At 41.4% G+C, this 20,428-nt stretch overlaps 1 protein-coding gene across 1 annotated transcript in view; it reads left to right on the top strand.

Annotated features, from left to right (window-relative positions):
* ADAMTS10 (ADAM metallopeptidase with thrombospondin type 1 motif 10) overlaps nucleotides 1–16,442 on the top strand; it is a 283,135-nt gene extending 266,693 nt beyond the window's left edge. The window contains exons 23-25 of the mRNA XM_078668321.1: nucleotides 7,019–7,195; nucleotides 11,918–12,074; nucleotides 13,968–16,442. Coding sequence (XP_078524447.1) covers nucleotides 7,019–7,195; nucleotides 11,918–12,074; nucleotides 13,968–14,077 — 444 coding nt within the window. The 3' untranslated portion in view covers nucleotides 14,078–16,442. The remainder of the gene's footprint in view (nucleotides 1–7,018; nucleotides 7,196–11,917; nucleotides 12,075–13,967) is intronic.
* Nucleotides 16,443–20,428: the final 3,986 nt, after the last annotated feature.

Genomic DNA, 20,428 nt, shown 5'->3' with positions numbered 1-20,428 from the left:
GCTTTCATCTCTCTACGGTTTGATACATCTCCAGATTACATGCTGAATAAAGAGATTTATGGTGTACCTTGTACCCCCACGTTCATATTCTTTGTGCTCCATTAAATGTTCTACTATTCTGTACATAGTACTCTGTGTTGTCTAACTGCTCGGCTGGCCTTGTAGGCAAAATCCATGAAATAAAATGACCCCAAATAAAATGAATGAAAACACTAACATAATAATTTTGGTTTCACTGTCATAGCTGAGGAAGGAAAGCCATACATAGGGTTCGCAGGTAAAAAGTTGAAAGAAAGTCCAGCACATAATGCTGACACTTCTGAGCGGATGCATGTGTTGTTTAAATGTTTGGGTCTGGTGGCACAGATTAAATCCTCTCCTATCTGTAATTAATCATACAAGACCCTGTGCACGGGTGGAGCAGGCAAGATACAGTTGTGTGCTTGGTGTATAGTTTTTTGACAATCACAATACTTTGTAAGAGATACTTGGGTATACATACATATATGAATAATGTTGGTGAGGGCCGAGAGTATTGAGAACTTGCATTAAAATGAAGCGACAGGTTTGTGAACCTGGGGTGCACCATCTATTGATTCATAACAGCAGCAGTAAAGGCTAGAATGATGTACACTTTTGTAAGTGCCTAGAAACCCTTGGATTTAGACATACTGTATGATTACAGGAAGGCCTCCTTCCAACATGCCAGAGATGTCCACTCTAGAAAAAGCAGGTCTTTAGGGTACCCACTCACTTTAGAAACATAACATCATGAAAATCTGGGTCATGTGACTTTTTGCATATTTATCAAATGCTCCAATCGTGCTTTCCATGGCCCTACATAAGTATCATTTGGGAGTTAGCTGTGCAAGGATGGATTTCAGTGCGTGAGCAAACTGTGGTGTCACTCTTATCCACCGAATAGAGCAACAGGGCATTTGCAGGAAGACCCGTCACTATTTATAAACCATTTTCACTGTTTCATAAATTTGCCAACGCTACATTATGTGTTTGTCACTCTTTTACAATATCTTTAATCAAGCTTTTGTGGTGTCTGGGTGAAGGGGACATGGTGATATGACGCTTAATCGCATCAGTGATGTAGCATACACTCTTGCAGAGCGATGGTTGTGAGTTTTATCTCCAGTAACTCCTTGTAAGTACTCGGTGACACAAAGTGAGCTTAGCAACGTGGCCTCCACAGCCAAGATGTGAGGCGAGGTTTGTTGAGGAGTTGAAGGTTATTTTTAGTGTTCTTGTTGAGTCTGAAACTCTGAATGCATCCACAGTTAGGTAGTCTCAGAATGTGTCCCATTGGGGAAACCTTTTTTTAGCTGTGTACTGACCCCCTCTGCAGAGTTATCATAAGTGTCAGGGGCAAATGCGTTTTTGGGAATTTTAGGTCTCCACATGATCATAATCTATGTCATGCAACTTCCTCTGTGTGTTTGGCTTGGTTTGGGGTGTAAGCAATCATTAGTTTGTAAAAGAAGAAATGGGTCCTAAAGTTTTGTTTAGAAGCCGCAGGCCAACGCTATCGAAGTTCGCTTTGCAAAGGCTATGTAGTCTTGATTCCACCTCATGCTTCTTTCTTCTACCACCTGACACTCCCTGCCTCTTTTGCTCACTCCTGTAGGTCCTTTTCATCCCTGCTTTCTCTCTTAGTCACTGTTTTTCTGTCTTTCTGTAGGGTGTTCTTTCCCCTTTTTGTGCCTTTCTTTCTCATGCCCTTGATCAAAACCTTTCAAATATAAGTGAGTGTCAGTCCCCTAAAATGAGTGCCGGTGGACCCCACTGGAGACCACCGGCTCTAATTAAGCACAGAGTTCAAGGTTGCTGGTATTCCCTGCGCTTTTTGTAGACTTTTCAGATGAGTGGCTGTAGTAGTAGTAGTAAAATCTTTATTCGGGATTCATTTTCCATGAATTACCATAAAAGGATTTTTACATTTCATTGAAAAACATTTTAAAAAGAAAGTGTTTTCTAATCATTACAGTTTATCATAAAATTACTTAAGTAGGACAATTTAGCTATTGTAGTTCTGGAAATTGACCCTTGACTTAAAAATACATTTTAGGAAGGTGCTGACGACTTTACAAGTATATTCTGAGCTTAAAAATTGTAACCTCAACATTGCAGGACGACATTTACGAAGTCCAAAACTTTTCAACAATGGGGTTAAAAAAAGTCTTCGGTGGACAGAATAATATTTACAAAACAAAACCGTATGTATTGTTGATTGTTCAGATATTCCATCACAAGGACAGGGGATTAAACTCTCATCCCAACTGTTTCTAATTGGGAATGCTACTATCCTGTGGAAAATGTTCAATCTGAATCTCGTTAGTAAGAATCGTTCGAACTGCGAGACAACATAGGTTAAGTATGGTTCCATTTCAATGGTCGTCATAACTGCCAAGGAGTGCTGTACTGATGGTTTTTTGATCTCCTCAGTAATACGTAGTTCTTCAAAGTGGCTCAGCGCCTTTGCCTTGAGCTCTTTCTTGGGAATTCCGGCTATAGTTTCAGGATTGTAGTAAAAGTCGGCCATTCCTAGATCAATGAGGAGCTTTTTAACGTATGTTATCCAGTCTATATTTTCTACGTGGTCAAGTTTCATACAGTCTGCAACAATAGCTTTAGTTAAAGAATTCTTTGTTGAGACCCATATTCTACGCCATAGGAGTACAGGTTCAATTTTGGCCAGGTCCTCAATATGTGGTAGTCCCAGTTCTGTGTGAGAGACAAAAGTAGATACTCTTTTGGGCACTGACAGTAAGAATCTTATGAAGGTGTTCTCTGCAACCTGCAGGGGTTTAGTGTGTTTGTGGCCCCATAAGCCCGCCCCATAAAGTGCAATTGAGTGGCACTTGGCTCTGTAGATTTGAAGAAGTCCAACCGGAGGTTTCTTCCCTAGTTTCTGGGCAAATTTCATGAGGGCGGCGATAGAGCGCAGGAGTTGGTGTTTACGCGCTTCTATGGCCGCTCTCCAGTTGATCTTCCTATCTATCATAATTCCCAAATAGGGATATTGGGAAGTAGTTTCTAGTTTTACGTTGTTTAAGAAAATGGATTTTTCGTTTTTCTTAACGCGCCCTGCTGTCATAACAAAAGTTTTCTTAATGTTTATGAGGAGATCTAAATCACTCATAAATTTCGCATAGCTGTTCAAAGATTTTTGTAGCTCGCGAGGTGTACGTGCTATGATTACCGCGTCATCTGCATATAAGAGCGCAGGCACCAGTCGATCTTTGACACGGGGCAGGTCCTGGCCCCCCCGTAACATCTCTACCTCAAGGCCGTTGGTATAGAGGGAGAAAAGAAAGGGGGCCAGGACGCATCCTTGCCTGACGCCGCGCTCTACTGAAAAGGAATCTGTCAGTTCGCCCCGAACTCCATATCGAACTCTCGCAGAAGCGTTGGAGTAGAGCTCTCTGAGAAAGGTCACAAGGGCCTCGTCGATTCCCATTTTTGCCAAGACTGACCAGAGTTTTGCATGGCTGACGCAATCAAAGGCAGCAGAGAGGTCCACATATACCATGTAGAACCTCTCGCGCTTTGCTAGAACATACTTTCCCATCAATAAGGCCAGGTTAAGGGCTTGTTCTGTTGTTCCGTGGCCCTCTCGGAAGCCATACTGGATATCCGAGAGGGACCCGGTCTCGTCCACCCACTCCTGCAGACGCTGGAGAACCACTCTGCCCAGTACCTTCCCCAGTGAGTCCAGGAGGGAGATTGGACGGTAACATGTTGTTTCCTCTCTGTTTCCCTTCTTAAAAATTGGGACCAAGATTGATTGGGTCCAGGATATGGGCAATCCACAAGCCATTGCTGCATCAAACACCCTTTTTATTATTGGTGCCAAAAGATCTAATCTGAATTTAAAAAAATCAACTGGAACCCCGTCCGGGCCTGGGGCTTTTCTACTCTTACTGGCGTTTAGAGCATTTATTACTTCAGATAGATCGACTGTCACTGGAATTGGGAAGGGGTTATCCACATTTGCATTATCGTTTTTCCCACCATCGTCTGCTACTGGTGGTTTGCGGAAAATCCTGGAAAAATGGTTTATCCAAGATTGTTCCTCAATAGCTACATCGAGGGTTGGATGGTCTGTTGAGTCCATCAGGAAAGGTGCTTTAACTACTTTCCAGAATAGGTCACTGTTTTTATTTAGCGAGCTTTCATGGAGCTGATCCCATAACGCCTTTTTCAGCTCTTCTTTTCTCATTTTACAGGCCAATTTGTAAACTATTCTCAAGTTCCTAACCCTCTCTTTATCTCTTTTTGGTTGTGATAATGCTCTTTTTAATTTTTTATGGGCTGCCGAACAATCATGGTTAAACCATCTGTTTCTTTTTTCTGTAATCCCTTTCTGTTTTACAGTAAGGTGTTCGTTTGCTTTACCCAGGATTATATTAAAATGGGATAGGACTTCGTCATTGGGTACCTCCATGTATAAGCACTTCATAATGTCTGTTTGTGCTGCCTTTACAACCTTACTTGTCAGGAGAGTTGGGTCAATCTTCCCCCACCCTAGAGTATAGCCATTTGTTCTTGTAAGCTGGATATTATTCTGGGAGAGGGTAGACATTAAGATTTGGGCTGATAGCTGAGGTTGATCCAAAATTAGATCAAAGATTAAGGCTGAGTGGTCACTTAATGTGTTGGTTTTTACTCCGAAATTCACGATCTTATTTTCAAGGGTCGCTGTAGTGAGAATGTAGTCAATTGTAGTTGCACTACCCCTACCAAGATATGTAGGGTCGAGCTTCCCAAGTAGAGGGTTTATTTTGTTCAATATTGTTAGATCCAAACTGGACATGGACTCATTTAAAAAATCTCCCACCGCTGAGTGAGAGAAGTGGATTGTTTGCTCCTCCGATCCATGTCCCAAACCACAGATGTTACTATTGTGTTTTTCGCATGGGTGGAGGTTAAAATCGCCTCCCCAAATAATACTCAATGGTTCTACCCCTGGCATAAGTTTCATATCACTACTTAACTTCTTGCGTAGGACCCCCAGTGTTTTTAGTCTATCATTTCCCGCCAAATTGTCATAAAGATTGACAAAAAGAATGGTCCTATTTGTTTTAAATGTCAGTCTCAGGATCTGATAGTGGGTCTCTAAGCTAATTGGGGTAACAACCAAACCAACTATTGTGTTCGATATATAAGTTGTCAACCCACCTTTAGGTCTCCCATGGATTCCTGCAATCCCTGGTGAAAAATATGTTTTATATCCTATCAGGTGCATTTCTTTTGTGAGCCAGGTCTCCTGTAAGGCTAAAATTTGAGGATCATTACCAAACTCTACGATGCTTCCAGACAGGATTTTTTCACGAAGGCCAGCACAGTTCCAGAACATAATTTGAATTTTTTCTCCTCTCGTGGATCTATTTATCCTGTTTGCAGTCCTATCTGTAGTATTTTGCGCACATCCCAGTACCTCCCCGTTGTGCACCTCACTGGATAGAATAGGTGGGACAGTATTGTTATTTCCTCTGATTGAGTTGACCCTAACTCTCTCTGGTGGTTGATTAATTTTTGCCAACTGGGTTTGATCATCTATGGTATGGGTTCGACCTAAATTTTCTGGGAGAATATCGGCACGTAGGGTGTCTTCTTTTAACCTAGGGCAGACTTTGGGTTTACTATTAAGTCAATACAGTCCATCTAGATCACTAAATGCCGAAAAGTGGTTAAGAGTTGGGATATTGAACTCTAGAAATGGTGATTGATGATTGTTATTCAAATTACCCCAGTATGACTGAGGGTGAAATTGTTGTGATGGTAGATTAAAAAAGTGATTCTTGGTAGGTTGGTGACGTACTTCTCTCAACTCCGGACAGTATCTTCTCGTTTGACATTGTCTGGGGTTGTTTAACAATTCTCGTGGGTAGAAGTAATTAACATAGTGTGTGGAGATAATGTCTCCACCCCTGGGCTCATACCAATCTCCTAATGTTCTGACCACCCTATGGTCCTTGAAGTTAATAATTATAACATCTCCCTTTTTATCTTTTGGCCTTGAGCCCACCCACACCGCTCGCCTTACTGACAGGATTTCTCCGTTTATGTGTGCGGGAAGGGGTCTATTCTGCCTCAACCAGTAAATGGTTTTGTTTTTTAGGGGCTGTAGATGTACATCATCCTGTGATCTGCTGTGAATTAATGTTTTGCGGCACATGGATAAAATTGTGGGTCTTGCTCATTTCTGTTTGAGTCCTGCCATATTTTGTTAGAAATTACAACACGTTTACGTTTTCTGCATTGTCGTTATTGTGATTAAGGTAAATTGTTTTGTGGCAAAATCGTTTGTTAGTGTTTTTTTCTGGGAAGCATATTGTGGGTACTTGTAGATTGGAGGTTGAGTTTCTTGAACAAGCTTTTTGAGCATTTTAGATTTTGCAAGTGTCCATGTTTATCGGTGCTTATGGGATGCAGGTACATTTTGGGGCAGTATTCTAATGGCTTAATTGCAGTGTTTGCTCTAGAGAGTGGACTTGGCCTTGCAACTGTGATGGTTAATATGGTACTTTCGGACAGATGTAGAATTTGGCAGACAGGGCACTACATCACAAATGTGACTGAATACTCTATCCTCCCAACTAATCGTTTACCCTCCCTATTTAAGGTCAGGAAGACCACCAGCTGTCTGTCAACTGCGCCTCTGTTTACTCTGTTGACAAAGCTTCCTGCAACCGCCCATTGGAGTAAGACCATTGCACTACCCACCCTATTCAAGGTGGATGGAGTGACGTCCTTTCCTTTTACAGAGAAAATGAAATAACTCCCTGTGCATGGGGGTCCTTATTTATTTACATATCAGTAACAAGGTCACACTTTGGGAGTTTGTTTTTGAAAAATAATACTTTGGTAAAGTGTTCTCTTTCTCTTTGCTGGATGTGTGTTTGCAAAAAGAAATTTTGCTACAGTGCTCAACATGTCACATTTACTTACCTTCACTATTTAGCTTTGTCCAACCTGCCATCTATTGTTTTCTTCTTGTCAACAGTGCACTCCAAGTTGTGGGCCTGGCTTTCGGCACCGTATCGTCTTATGCAAAAGTGGCGACCACCTCGCGACTCTGCCGACATCTCAGTGCCCAGAAAATGCAAAGCCACTAACCAGCATGAGGTGTAACCTTCGACGATGCCCGCCTGCACGATGGATCACCGGAGAATGGGGCGAGGTAAATTCAATAAAATCTACTAGTGGTCGGTAGGGTACTATATCCGGAGCCTAAAACACGCTTGAAAACTAAACCCCCCATCTCCCATAACATATCACGCAATCTTTTTATCCATATATTCGAGCCCTTCCAAACACTCAGTTTGATGTGGTTGTAATTATGTTAATTTTTAGAAGGAGGTTGTTGTGGGGGAAGTGTGTGAACTTTTTCCACTTGCACAGTGTTGGTGGTTAAACGTTCGCTTGACTATTACACTTTCGAGCTGTAGGTTGTTAAAATGTCATCTAAATCTTGTACGAAAAACACACTGTTTAGTGAACAGACATAGGAATTGGTGACAAGACTGTCCATGAAGAACAACATCCACCAATAATTGGTTCTCCAGGATAATATTAGAATTAGATGGGGTGTTTCTTGGTGTTCTGCACGGAGAATGCTTGTTAGTTAGTACACATATTATTCTTGTTAATTAAATTGGATTTTACGAAAAAAAGCCATTCTCTGTCTATGAAAATAAATAGTTGCTATTGGATGTCTTAGGTGACTTCTTATTTTGTGTGGCAAATAAAAAAAGAGAAATATGCATTTTCTGATATAGTTCGGCGTTGTGACAAATTAAATTAGCTCATGTATAATAAGGGGTTCTGAACTATGGTGAATGACTATTAAAAGCATAAAGCAATACATTGTACGGGGATGAATTCTCCATAAGTGGATTGAGCAAACTGACCGGTAGATCAAATACTAGGGGACCAGATGTTCCCAATCTGTTTGCAGACATAAGCACTTCGATTGAGAGTTTGAAGCTGCAAAAAGGTGGCAACTGGGCTTTTGACTGGATACTGATTCGAAAGGGATGTACTTTGGGCATCCCTTCAAAACCAGAATCTGTACTAATTCCTGACGCACACCATTGAACAGTTACCGACTCCCAAGCTGGGGTGGTAACTCATTCGCAAAAGGAAAGTGGTCTCTTTTGACCAGCTGGTCCCTTGTAAATTGGGGTGAAAGTTTCTGCAGGAGCAAGCAGTGGTCCAGGGGACTGCTGCCAACTCTCACTGAACTTTTAAAAAAGAAAATGTATTACAAAAAAGCAACGCATTTCTCTTTATGTAAATTGGGTTGTTTTAAAAAAAGGTTTCTTTTTTAAAAATCAATCGCAGAGATGGTGGTTTGCCTACCATTTAAGGCCACCAACCCTGTGATTGTTACTAATCATAACGATTCGGTTTTTGGAACTTACTGTGTGCATATTAATCGGATAGGTCAAACTTGATCCTCTGTACTTTGAAATTTTACAAACTGACCAATTAGTACATGGTTCGGTTTGCAAAGTTAGATACTGGTCGCAAAGAAATTAGTCTTAAATTGCACTCATTGCTTGTGGCCAGTAACTTCCTATATCCGGCCCTAAATGTCTTACAATTCACGAGAATGATTCTCACAAGCAAGGGGGTGTTGCCATCCCTGATGGGGAAAATAATTCCAGACAGAGCTGTCACCACTTTCTCAGTACAACTCCTCTTTGCCAACCTCCATACTGGCACATTCTGACTTACTGGCAATTCCAGTAGTTTAGGTGTAAAGTGTACAATCTTCTGGTTATCCACCTCTCTATTTCGCCTGCCTTAAATGGCAAGAAACCATGATAATGCCCTGCCTATCCCATGATAAATTCATTCGCCCAATCAGAGAGGACCAATATGTCTCAAGTTAACTTGTGAAGGAACTGGATGTGAGAGTAAAGTGTTGAATTGAATATCCACAGCGTGAAGATGGTTCGCATATCCGGATAGCCTAGTGGCAGTCAAGTCCCTTAGTACAGTGAACAAACAGGACAGAAATTCTCTGACAGTATACGATTTCTGGTAGACCAAGAAGACTCACTGAGGTAGCGGTTAGCTATGCCCCTTTATGTTAAATTTGATGTGAAGATGTGCCTTGGAATTCGGCATGTTGCTTCCGTAGCACCATGCAGAAAATTTGGAATCACTAAGGAATTGTAGTGGGTAAACAAAGTCACACACACATTGGAAAAATGTATACAAAAAAAGAAAATGGTAATACCATATTCCATTCCATTAGCCCCACATCTGAAAAGTCTACATAGATATATTGGGCCTGATATACAAACTGCAGTTGTACTACAGTAAAACAACCCATGTGCTACATAATGCAGGTTACAAACCTGTGGTGGAAGGTCTCTTCTTATTTTATCTTTTCAGTGCTGTTGACTCTTCAACACACTTGGGTAAACTCTTTTCTGGTTAATGTGGGAGAGACAAGGGTGAGTGGGTGGAAAATGGTGTACACTTACTAAAAAAAAAAATATATATATATATATATATATACACATACATGTGTGTGATAAACATTTAATTATTACATTTTTTACAATAAGCTTCATTTTAAATAAAATTCAACCTTTTAAAAGTGATAAAATGTTAAGTTAATTCCATATATAACTTTTACCCAAGATTGCAAAATATTAAATAGAAAAACAATGTTTGCTGTACTTTTAGATTCAGATTCAAAATCTTTATTCGGATACAAGAATATATCCATAAAAGTAGTCAAATAACGACATATTGCAATAAGAATGATCCAATAACAGAGGGAAGATAAATAAATAAAAAACAGCTTTAAAAAAAAAAGTTTCCAGTTAGAACAGGTCTTCCAATAATACAATGCACATTATAAAGGTACAGATGCAAGAAAAAAATTCATTAAGAAGTTTGTTTATCAAAGTAAATTTACAATAAAAAAGCAAAAGTAAAAGTAAACAGGCTTCAAGGAGGTGTACTTTTAATTATTGTTTAAAAATTAAGATTTATAAATTACATTAATATATTTAAATTATGTTCTTATTTTATACACAAATAATTTTAAGAGTTAAAGCGCTGTAAAATTGTATTTCATTATTTCCAGGTTAATATATATTTTAAATTAATTCACATTGACATTTTACATAAAAATATATGTATTTATGTTTTTAAAAAAATTAAACTTAATTAAATGTTCCTATACTTTCCCATACGGATTTGTATTTATATAAATACAATCATAGGAGGCTTCCCCATTCATTTCAGGTGGTAGATAAAGTTCGTCGAAAATGGCAAAAAGCAAAAAAACGGAGTTACACCTCAGTGTTGTAGTGTAAATGTACATTTATATATATCAATTGAACCAAATATGTTAAAGTTAAACTCTAATGCCATTTTTTTCATAATTAGAGTAATAAAGCATGTTGCTAATCATGCTCTTTGGCCGCCTCCCATAATGACTTCTGAGGAAGTGACATCACACAACAATTGGCCGCCTCCCATAAAGACTTCTGAGGAAGTGACATCACACAACCAGTGACTGGCCAGTTTATTGAACACTCACGGCTGCAGAATGTTACTAAACCAGCTTATTCTGTCTCTTCAATTTACTTGGCCTTTCCATTCTCATACTCTCACACAATGCAAAAAACACACACAAACACACACAGAGAACCCCTAATTTCGCAGCTTTTATTTGTCAAGAAAAGAACTTCAGAGAATAATACAAAGAAAATTCTTTGAGAGTCTCGTGCAAGCAGCAGAGGAGTCTTACAACCTAACTTTAGAATACCTATTAGAACATTGGAATGTTGGGAGCTCCATTGCAGACAATGGAGTGCTCCCTGCTTCTACGGGCCGGTAAAGGCCCGCAGAGCAACATTCCAATGTTCTACAAAGGCTTCTCGAAGTTCGAGGGGATTTATATCCCCTCGAGCTTCGAGAACCCTTTGTTTAATTTGTTAGACCATTCTGCCCTCTAGTGGCAGAATGTTATAATAGCCTTATAGCCCTTCGTAGCAGGGCTATACCGGCTATTAAAGTCCCGCTGTTTCGTTAAAGTCCCTCGGCTTCGGCTCGGGCCTTTAACGATTCAGCGGGCCTTTAATAGCCGGTATAGCCCGCTATGGCGGGCTATAAGGCTATATTAAATAAACTGATGGCATTTTTTACTTTCAATCTTTTCTGCTGAACTAATTACCGCTGCACTTCCTGACATCTTCTGATGTCAATTCCTATTGAGAGACCGGAAGTTAGCCTAAAATAATGGATATGTGAGATCGTATATCCTTATATAGTCCGCTGCTGAGTAATAAATATTCCGAGCCGCAGACAAGAACCTCTAACAAGGATGATTGCCTTTAGGAGACTTCACAGCACAAGTCAGAACAGCTGTAAGGCTATTAGAATATTCCATCCACTGGTGGTAGAATGTGATAAATTACTCAGGAAGAAACAAAGTCCGACATTGGAATGTTGGAGCAGGAGGCCGATATCAGCCATTACAGGCCCTGAGATACTTCATCCGCTTCAATGGAGCTCTCAACATTCCAATGTTCTAATAGATTTATTAAAGATTGGGAAAGTAAGCTCAAATGAAAACATTAGTACCAAGGGACAAATTATTCAATTTCAGCCTCTCACTCGTCTATTCCACAACCACTCTTTGGCTTGATCCTTTACCAGTCTTTTTTCCCCATTATCCCAGAAGAGGTGTTTCCAAAAGTTACTGGACTTTCTGAGTAATCAAGGTGCTGGAAGTGTCCCTTCCAATGTCGGATCACATAATTATTCTAACACCACTAATTATGACTCCATATGCAACTTCACCCTCTTCTTAAACATCACCCCTAGTTGGCCTTCATGTGATTTTCTTGATTTGCCTTTTAATAATCCACAGTGTTCTGCCCAGTGTGGCTTTGGACAACAGATGCGCTCCGTCCAGTGCTTGGCGCATACAGGCCAACCCTCCGTCGAATGCGTGGACGCCGTCAAGCCAGCAGCCATGCAACAGTGCGAAAGCAAGTGTGAACCAGGACCCACGGAAAACCCAGAAGGTACAAGGCGTAAAGGTTGCCCCCGGGGAAAGGGGTTTAAACTGAATAAAGGGGATCCCTCCTCATATAGTGAAACTAAATCAAATTAATACTATCTACCAAAGCTGCTGCAGCATAGCCAGCAGACACAAAGTCGATGTTTGCATCTTGTTTGTTTTGGCTGATAATGTTGAAGGTAAACAACTGCGAGACAGTAAATGACTAGAAGTAAATTGAATACTACGTGAGCTTCATCATGCTGGTGTGTGTGGTTTGTTTGGATCTGTCTGGTGAGCTGTTGGTGTGATCTTGTTTTAAAGGATTATTTATAGGAAGTACAGGAGGTAACCCATAAACCACGTTGGGGAGGGTGCGTTATGTAAACAAGAACAGGTCCCAACAGGTATTATTTAAAAGACTGTTTCAATAGGGGTATGCTACAGGCATTACTAAGAACAGAACACAAGGAGTCAGAGGAATTGAAAAAAGGGTGGTATTATTCACCAAGGACAAGGGGTAATGCATTTACAGTTTAAGACAGCACTGTAAAGATTAGATCTTGTGACAACCCAGTGGCACTTGGTGCAAGGTGCTATATACAGTTTGAAGTGAAATGAGAAGTGCAAGTGCTTTTAAAAACAGCATAAGTGGCGCATACATGAAATTATGTACATCATTTAAAGCTTCAATTACAGAACAAGTTACAATCACTTGGACAATAGTTTTCGCATAAAAGCTTTAAGTGTGATATGCGTCGTATGGTTCAAGCTGTGTGGTCGACGGCGTTTCGATCCCCTTGATTTAGGATCGTCATGTAATCATGTACAGCACAGAAGGCAGGCGCTCATCTGGCGTGGCTGGTCGGCAGTGAATGCGGGAACAGACCAGGTCATGATTTCTGACGCTGCCCTACCTTGCGAGCAGCACTAGGACGGAACGCGATCAGTAAATTGACGCTATCAACAACCGTGTGTGCCGCCAGCCGCGCCTCCATTACAGGCACCTTCACTGTACCTATCGACAACCCCGTCCTGATGACGATCCTAAATCAAGGGGATCGAAACGCCGTCGACCACACAGCTTGAACCATACGACGCATATCACACTTAAAGCTTTTATGCGAAAACTATTGTCCAAGTGATTGTAACTTGTTCTGTAATTGAAGCTTTAAATGATGTACATAATTTCATGTATGCGCCACTTATGTTGTTTTTAAAAGCACTTGCACTTCTTATTTCACTTCAAACTGTATATAGCACCTTGCACCAAGTGCCACTGGGTTGTCACAAGATCTAATCTTTACAGTGCTGTCTTAAACTGTAAATGCATTACCCCTTGTCCTTGGTGAATAATACCACCCTTTTTTCAATTCCTCTGACTCCTTGTGTTCTGTTCTTAGTAATGCCTGTAGCATACCCCTATTGAAACAGTCTTTTAAATAATACCTGTTGGGACCTGTTCTTGTTTACACTTGTTTTAAAGGAAGCATGTGTGTATGCTTGTGAGCTGGAGGTATGTGTGCCTGTCTGTCAGGAGTCCCAGCTCATCCTCATCATCTGGCTCCTTCGACCCATTTTAGTATGGAATAATGAATAAAAATCCAGATGAAGTAAACAAAAGTGGAGTTTAAATTTATTCCATGAACAGGACCCACGACCGCCAGACACAGCAGCAGAGCAAACAATGAATCAAAGTTCCATACCTCCAGGACACTTATACAACTACATTCTAAATATGACATATACAGATTTAAAGATACAATACTTACATTTTAAGTTTAACCCACATTACACCCAGTTATCCCCATTGGAAATATGCACCAAACAGAGTAGGAAGGGAAAAGGAGAGGGCACATTTTACTTCACTTTAGTGCTGCCTTGTAAGACGCTAATATAATGTTTTTTCCTTTTTCAGAATGCAAGGATGTGAATAAGGTGGCATACTGCCCCCTGGTGCTAAAGTTCAAGTTCTGCAGCCGGCCTTACTTTCGACAGATGTGCTGTAAGACATGCCAAGGACATTGACAAAGAAGGAAATGCCCCAGCCATCATCTTGTGAGCGAGACAACTGAGAATGAAATCATCCAAGACATTTTTTGACACGAGAATCAGAAAGGCAGCCCTGGGGATTGGAGGTAGTGAATGAAACCTGTTAAACCTGGATCTTTCAGACATGGCTCCACTCAGACATTGGCTAGGAAATCCGGACTGGAATTACTTTTGCTGCCCTGATCCCACAACCCCTAGCCTCCAGAACTTTTCAGGAGCAACTGTGTATCTGGCTTGCTTTTGTACACTGGACCCTCTTCTGTTAGAGTGCATCTAATTTTAATATGGATGTTTTTCATCCACCAAAATTCCTGAAGCTATAACAACATAATCTGTCTCAGGCCAGCCACAGCTGGCGTTAATAGCTTGGCATTTGTCACAAGTAGTGTATACCTAATATTCGCCACCACCTATCCTTAGCTAGCACTGTGGCATGAGAAGGGCTGATGGGCAGCGGTGGGAGACATTAGCTTTGACTGCGCAAACACAGCCATTCTGTCGTTGCCCCATCTCGAGCTACCTGGCAGCCCTGCAGGGACACCAGGCAGAATCCATATCCGGTGGAAAGTTCCAGGATACCATGCCCACCGCCTTGCAATCATGGGTGTGTGGGAATAATATTGGAGATTCCTTGCGGTCACATGGTACTATGGCCATCCTTAGTGTTACTTTCCTTGGTGTGGAGGGCAGAGTCCCAGCACAGGGAACCCCAAGAGAGTTTGTGAGCTTCAGCAGTGCTTAGTTTGTAACAAAATACCTGCCAGGGCCCTTGTCAGGAGTCCACCTCAGCTTGCACCACCGTTTGCCACTGCCAGCGCTGAAAATAATTGTAGCTACACAACTACTAACCATGCCAATGCCACAAGTATGACAATTCAGACTATTTTAGGCCCCCAACGTTATAAGAATGGCTTGTGGGGCAGGTATTAGTTGTTTTTAATGTTTACTGAATTAGTAAACAACTGTTGTTCAGCTCATCTCTATATTACACAAACAGCGCCACCATGTGGCAGCAGCCATAAGTGCTGGTGTTGACAATTAAGTGCCGGTGCTGGTTCAAATTAAGCACCGAGCTTCAGGGAGGGAAAGGTGTCACGTCAGAATCCGTGAGCCCTACCACCACCCCATCTTTTTTTCTCTCTTTGGACCATGTAAAAATCGGGCAGTAAGCATTACCCCTACATACTCCAAGGGAATGGTTGGTAGGCAGTTGGTGGGCTTAGAGCATTTCTGGTGCTGGTTTACTTGCCTCTGCCGTCCGCCACCCGCTGGTGGCACCTTGCAGGCCGGCGCTCACTGCCGCCTTACACCAAGAGTTACACAGTGGCCTCACTGACCTTGACATGAGGATACAAGCACTTTTAAGAAGTCTGGATAAAGATTTCTTTTAAGATGGATTAGTCGCCCTATTAGAACTTGCACATGGTGTGCATGATGGTAAGCTCGATCTGTTCTTTTGATAGTTTTTAGTTTTCCAATTTGCTCAGTTTTGCAAAAGTTGAATTTTGCAAACCGATTGCCTAAAAGCCCACCACACAGCCACGGCATATAATCCAGCAGTGGGAGGGGCGTCCTCACTTTGGTGGACCACTGTTTAAACTATGCCGGACTACAAGGTAGATGGGGTACAGTGGTGTGGTATAATGTGACGTGTAATCTTTACAACAGGGTATGTAATGTGTAACACAATGGCAGTCCCTCTGCAGCGAACCTTAACCTGTTCCTAGAAATTAAAGGAACACTAATTCAATGTAATGCATATCTTCTTTATTTACTTGGCCATACTTGACTAAACTCAGTTTCGAACTTGGCCAAGTCAATCCTGGAATGAAAGTCAGTGGATTTCCCATTGTTGTCATTTGAGATTAGATCTGTAATAGGGCTTTGGTCCCTGCGTGCTCTTGTATTTTGTAAAGTTAAGGTCAGGTTGCATAACTAAGCTGGGCGGTATCACTAAACCGTTCAGTTCCAAATGATCCATCAACACGCGATGGACCAGTAATAAGATGTGTCCAGACATTAGGACAGTGCATGCTAATTCCAGCTGTTTCCATAGATGGTCCACATAGCAGGGTTCATTTGCAGCATTTCCAACATGCCCCTACTTATGAAAGGCAGGTAGGCTTGGGAAATGGTGTGGAATATAGCGAAATTGCTAGCTGGAGTCTCTAAAGAACTGGTCTGGCCTAGAAGGAATTCAGGAGAAATGCAATGTTTTGAATCTCACATGCAATATTTCCAATTTCACATTAATTGCAAAAGCTACATTAAGGTTACGTCTGTAACTGACCTAAAGCAAAGCTGAGAAGGGCATGGGTGATCTTTAAGCTAGAATTAACCGAACTTAGGGGCCCATTAGGATCGCGGACGGACTCAAGGAGGAGGGAACGTCCACATGGGCTGCGGCGTTCCCTCCGAGCAGATTAGGATGTGACCGCCAGGGTGGCGGTCACATCCTCTATCTTTAACATTGCGGCGGGTGCAGCTTCAAGCTGCACCCGCCGCAAGGTTAAAAATGCATGCATCGCATTTGCATGCACAAAGCGGCAGGCACCGCGCAGTGCCTGCTGCTTTGTGTACGCAAATGCAGGGGGGTACCATAGGTACCCCCCATGTGCACCCCCCACCCCCTCTTCACCCAGGGGGCCCGCAACTGGCCCCCGAAGTGAAAGTCCGTATGCCTTTCCACGGCGGAAATGCTGCCGTGGAAAGGCATAGGACCACCAACATCATAATATGCCTGGCGGTGTCTGATAGACACCGCCAGACATGACCCCCCCAGCCATCCTAATCTGGCGGGGCGTCTTTGAAGGCTCCGCTGCGATTTTTCCGCATCCTCCGATTTTTTTCGCAGGATGCGGAAAAAACACAATCCTAATCGGCCCCATATTGCTGTATTTGAAGAACCAGACCTCCAGTTCCCATGCAGTCTGTAACTGTCTACCCAAGAATCTCCATCTTGTTCAGATGTCATGGACTGGGGCTTAGGTCTTACAAGACCAGGTGATAGGTCTAATATTTGGTGATGTTGTAGACGGCTACAATGGGTGAACGCCTGGGTTGAAAGTGAGACGACGGGTGTAAAACTTAAAAGAAAGTTGGCTGTGTTGAGAAAGTGATGTGAAGCAACAGAATAGGCATCTCTGGGTTTGATGAAGGGTTAATGTAATAGTTTATGGATTTCAGTCTGGCACATTTTTCCAAATACATCTAGTTAAAAAAAGAAAAAACGAGACACTTGTATGGGACTGCTTAGCAAAATAGATCACCCCTAGACTCTATCTGATACAGGAGTAAGTGAACTGACACATTTTGGGACTTTCCTTTGGGAGGGCAGGTGTTTAGGCTGCCAGAGCATTTAGCTAGGGTATACAATACTTGAGGTATGAAGCATCACCTGCATTTGAGCTGCCATATATTCAAGATATGTTGTGTAGATTTTGGTTTCATGAAGGGAGAGGAGCAACAAGGAGCCTAGTGTTTCATTAGATCTCATAAATATTATGGGGCTTCCCTGTGATTGCAGGTGTGCTGTTTTCCATATTGGTACCTAACAGTACCTCAAACAAATATCTGAACTTAAACTGTGGGCATAGTATGGAATATTTATACAAAAACACTGTATTACTGACACAACAGGACACATGCTTGTAGTCATTGTCAATGAATGGAACAATGGTGCTGTTCAATTTTCCGCAACTAAACATCTGGCACGACTTGGAAAATGAGTTGCTTCTACTGTGGATTTCAGATGTACTATTGCCTCAAATGGTGCTAAATCAATTTTTAAAATGTCTGTATGAACATAATTTTATTTAACCTTTTGTAGAATATGTCTTGTATCGCACAGTTTTACACTCGTAAATCCCTGTTAAAACCATTGTTGTTGTCTGTTCTGGTTAATTATTATCAAGCAAATCTGATGAATAGGTTGATCTTTCTGATGCACAGCAATTGATGACCAGCATTTAGCTATGGTCAGGATAAACATGGTCTGCTGTTGGGTAAACAACTATGTTTTTTCTTGATGATGCTTAACCCATTGATTCATCGAAATGTGGCTCAAATTTGATCACATCTCTTAGGTTAATAATTCAGCAGTCTATATTTTGCTGTACATATTTGAAGAGTATACTGTCAGATTGAACATTAAAATCCCAATGCGTGCCCCTTTTAGCAGTTTTCTGTCAAGGTCCATGCATTGTCCAAGAACATAAGCCTCAGTATGGGCATAAAATTGAAGCTAAAGAAGGCATTTCTGGTCTCAGGACAGCATCTCAGTTAGACGGTCTGACTGCTAGAGGGAGTTTAATCCAGAGTAGCGGGGTTAGACTGCAGCACAGGTGATTGGGGGAGTCGCACATACGAAAAGGCAAGGTGGTAACCAGAGCCCACCACTTTTGACAAAGAAATCTAATTCTCCTGCTGAACACTTTACCTATGGGTTGACAATGTACTCCTGCACCCTTTTATGTAATATAGAATTAATTATATTGATCCATTACACTGCATAAACCGCTCTCTGTACAGTACCTCCCAGAACCCATGCACACATTCTGTGTAATGATTTACCTTCTCTGGCTCTTTTCTTTGACCTGTTATGTACTCTACAAGTGTTCCGTTTCTTTGAGGTTTAACGTATAGATTAGGGTATGGCCAACCAATTCTACAGGTTTGCATTGGATGCACAAGCTCAGATGCCGACTGCACGAATGCTTGTGCTTTCACTGCATGGTTTGGGCTACAGCTGCAAACAGGCTGCTTCGTATCTGATGCAGATGGCATTATAAATGCTTTGTCATGGCTTTGTTCAAGATTGCACTACATGCAGGTTACACCTGCTAGCAAATTACTTGGGGAATTTGAGCCAAGACTGTGATTAATGTTGACATTCATAATTTGCATTTTTTGGTGCAATAGAGTGGATGGGCTGAGAGGATGGATTTCACAGTAGTAATGTACCCTGCATTTAATCCACGAGCACTGCTCTTGGTTGTTTGAGTGTGTACTTTGTATTTAAATTTGTAAGATGCATTCCTAGTATACCGTACATTGCTTGCACCCTTCTTCTGGCATTTTCAGAACCTCTGGGCCATTTTATCATCCTTTAGTGTATGGGAGACATTTTCCACATAACAAAGAGGGACTGATACTAACAGCAGGCATCCATCCCTGCTGTTGACCCAGCCACAGGCTAATAATAATGCAGGAACCAGGGTATTCTCTTAGCCTGCATATCAGTGCTGTCTGCTGCTGTACAACTAAAGTTTCTAGTTTTTCACTTCATTGGATCTCAGGAAATTTACAAAAACTGAAATGTTGTCCAAGTCCTGCATCTTCATAATTTTGTGAGTAAAAGTGTCCAGTCCTGTTGATAAGCAAAACCTCCCTGGATGTCCCCTACCCTGCTAGCCGCAGAACGGTTTGTTGAACTAAGTTATTAGGCACCTGTTTGCAGTCAACCATGGCATCGCTACCTATATGGCTCAGTTCACTTGTATTGTCTTAGGGCTGTTTATTTCATGTGAGCAAACAGATAGTCCTCTAAGTGTCCTGAAAAACACTCCAAGAGCAATTTCTTGGATTTCTTGTATGTAAGAGATCAGAGGCCTCCAAATCAGGAAGTTTTCCAAGAGAATCTGCACTCCTGCTTGGTCCAGAAATTTCTGATCGTGATGTTTCATTCCACAGAAGAGCTTAAAATCTCTTCATTTCTGTGAAACTCTCGGTTAGGATGAGCACCTCAAATTGTAGACCTGGTACACCCCCCTGGACAAGGCATCCTGACATATGAAATGTCTTTTTGAAGATTTGATTTCTTTTTTCTGAAATCATAATCAATTAAACACTTTAAATGTGGGTTCAGCTTCCAAAACTGAAACCATCTCTTGGCAACATTACTTGAGCATCAGGAATCGCAGAATGTTTCCCTCCAACTCTAAAGGGAAATGAATAACTTATTATAAATTATTGTAGACTTTGAGAAATAACCTGTTTTCTGAGTACACATGTTAAGATATTTGTGAAAATTGACCTGAAAGGAAGAAATCGAAATGTAATGAACTGAAGGAAATATGAACTCTGAATGTAATTTCTGGGAGAAGCGTCCACAATTACTGATGATGCAATGTTTTCTCAAAGTCTGTAAACAAATCCACATGTTGCTTGACAATTATAGGCCTTTTCTCTGGATTTTTGGTATTTACTTGCAGTTAGTTATCGTTTGTCACTAAAATTCGCTGTGATTTGCAGAGTATGAATTTGAATCATGGCATGGCCAACTTTCCAACCTTTAACATCAATCAAGAGTATCTTTACATTGGGTAG

Source organism: Lissotriton helveticus, chromosome 12 (genome assembly GCF_964261635.1).
Source record: "Lissotriton helveticus chromosome 12, aLisHel1.1, whole genome shotgun sequence".
Classification (NCBI taxonomy): Eukaryota; Metazoa; Chordata; class Amphibia; order Caudata; family Salamandridae; genus Lissotriton; species Lissotriton helveticus.
Note: the sequence above shows the minus strand (reverse complement) of the source record. Positions and strands in the feature narration are given on the sequence as shown.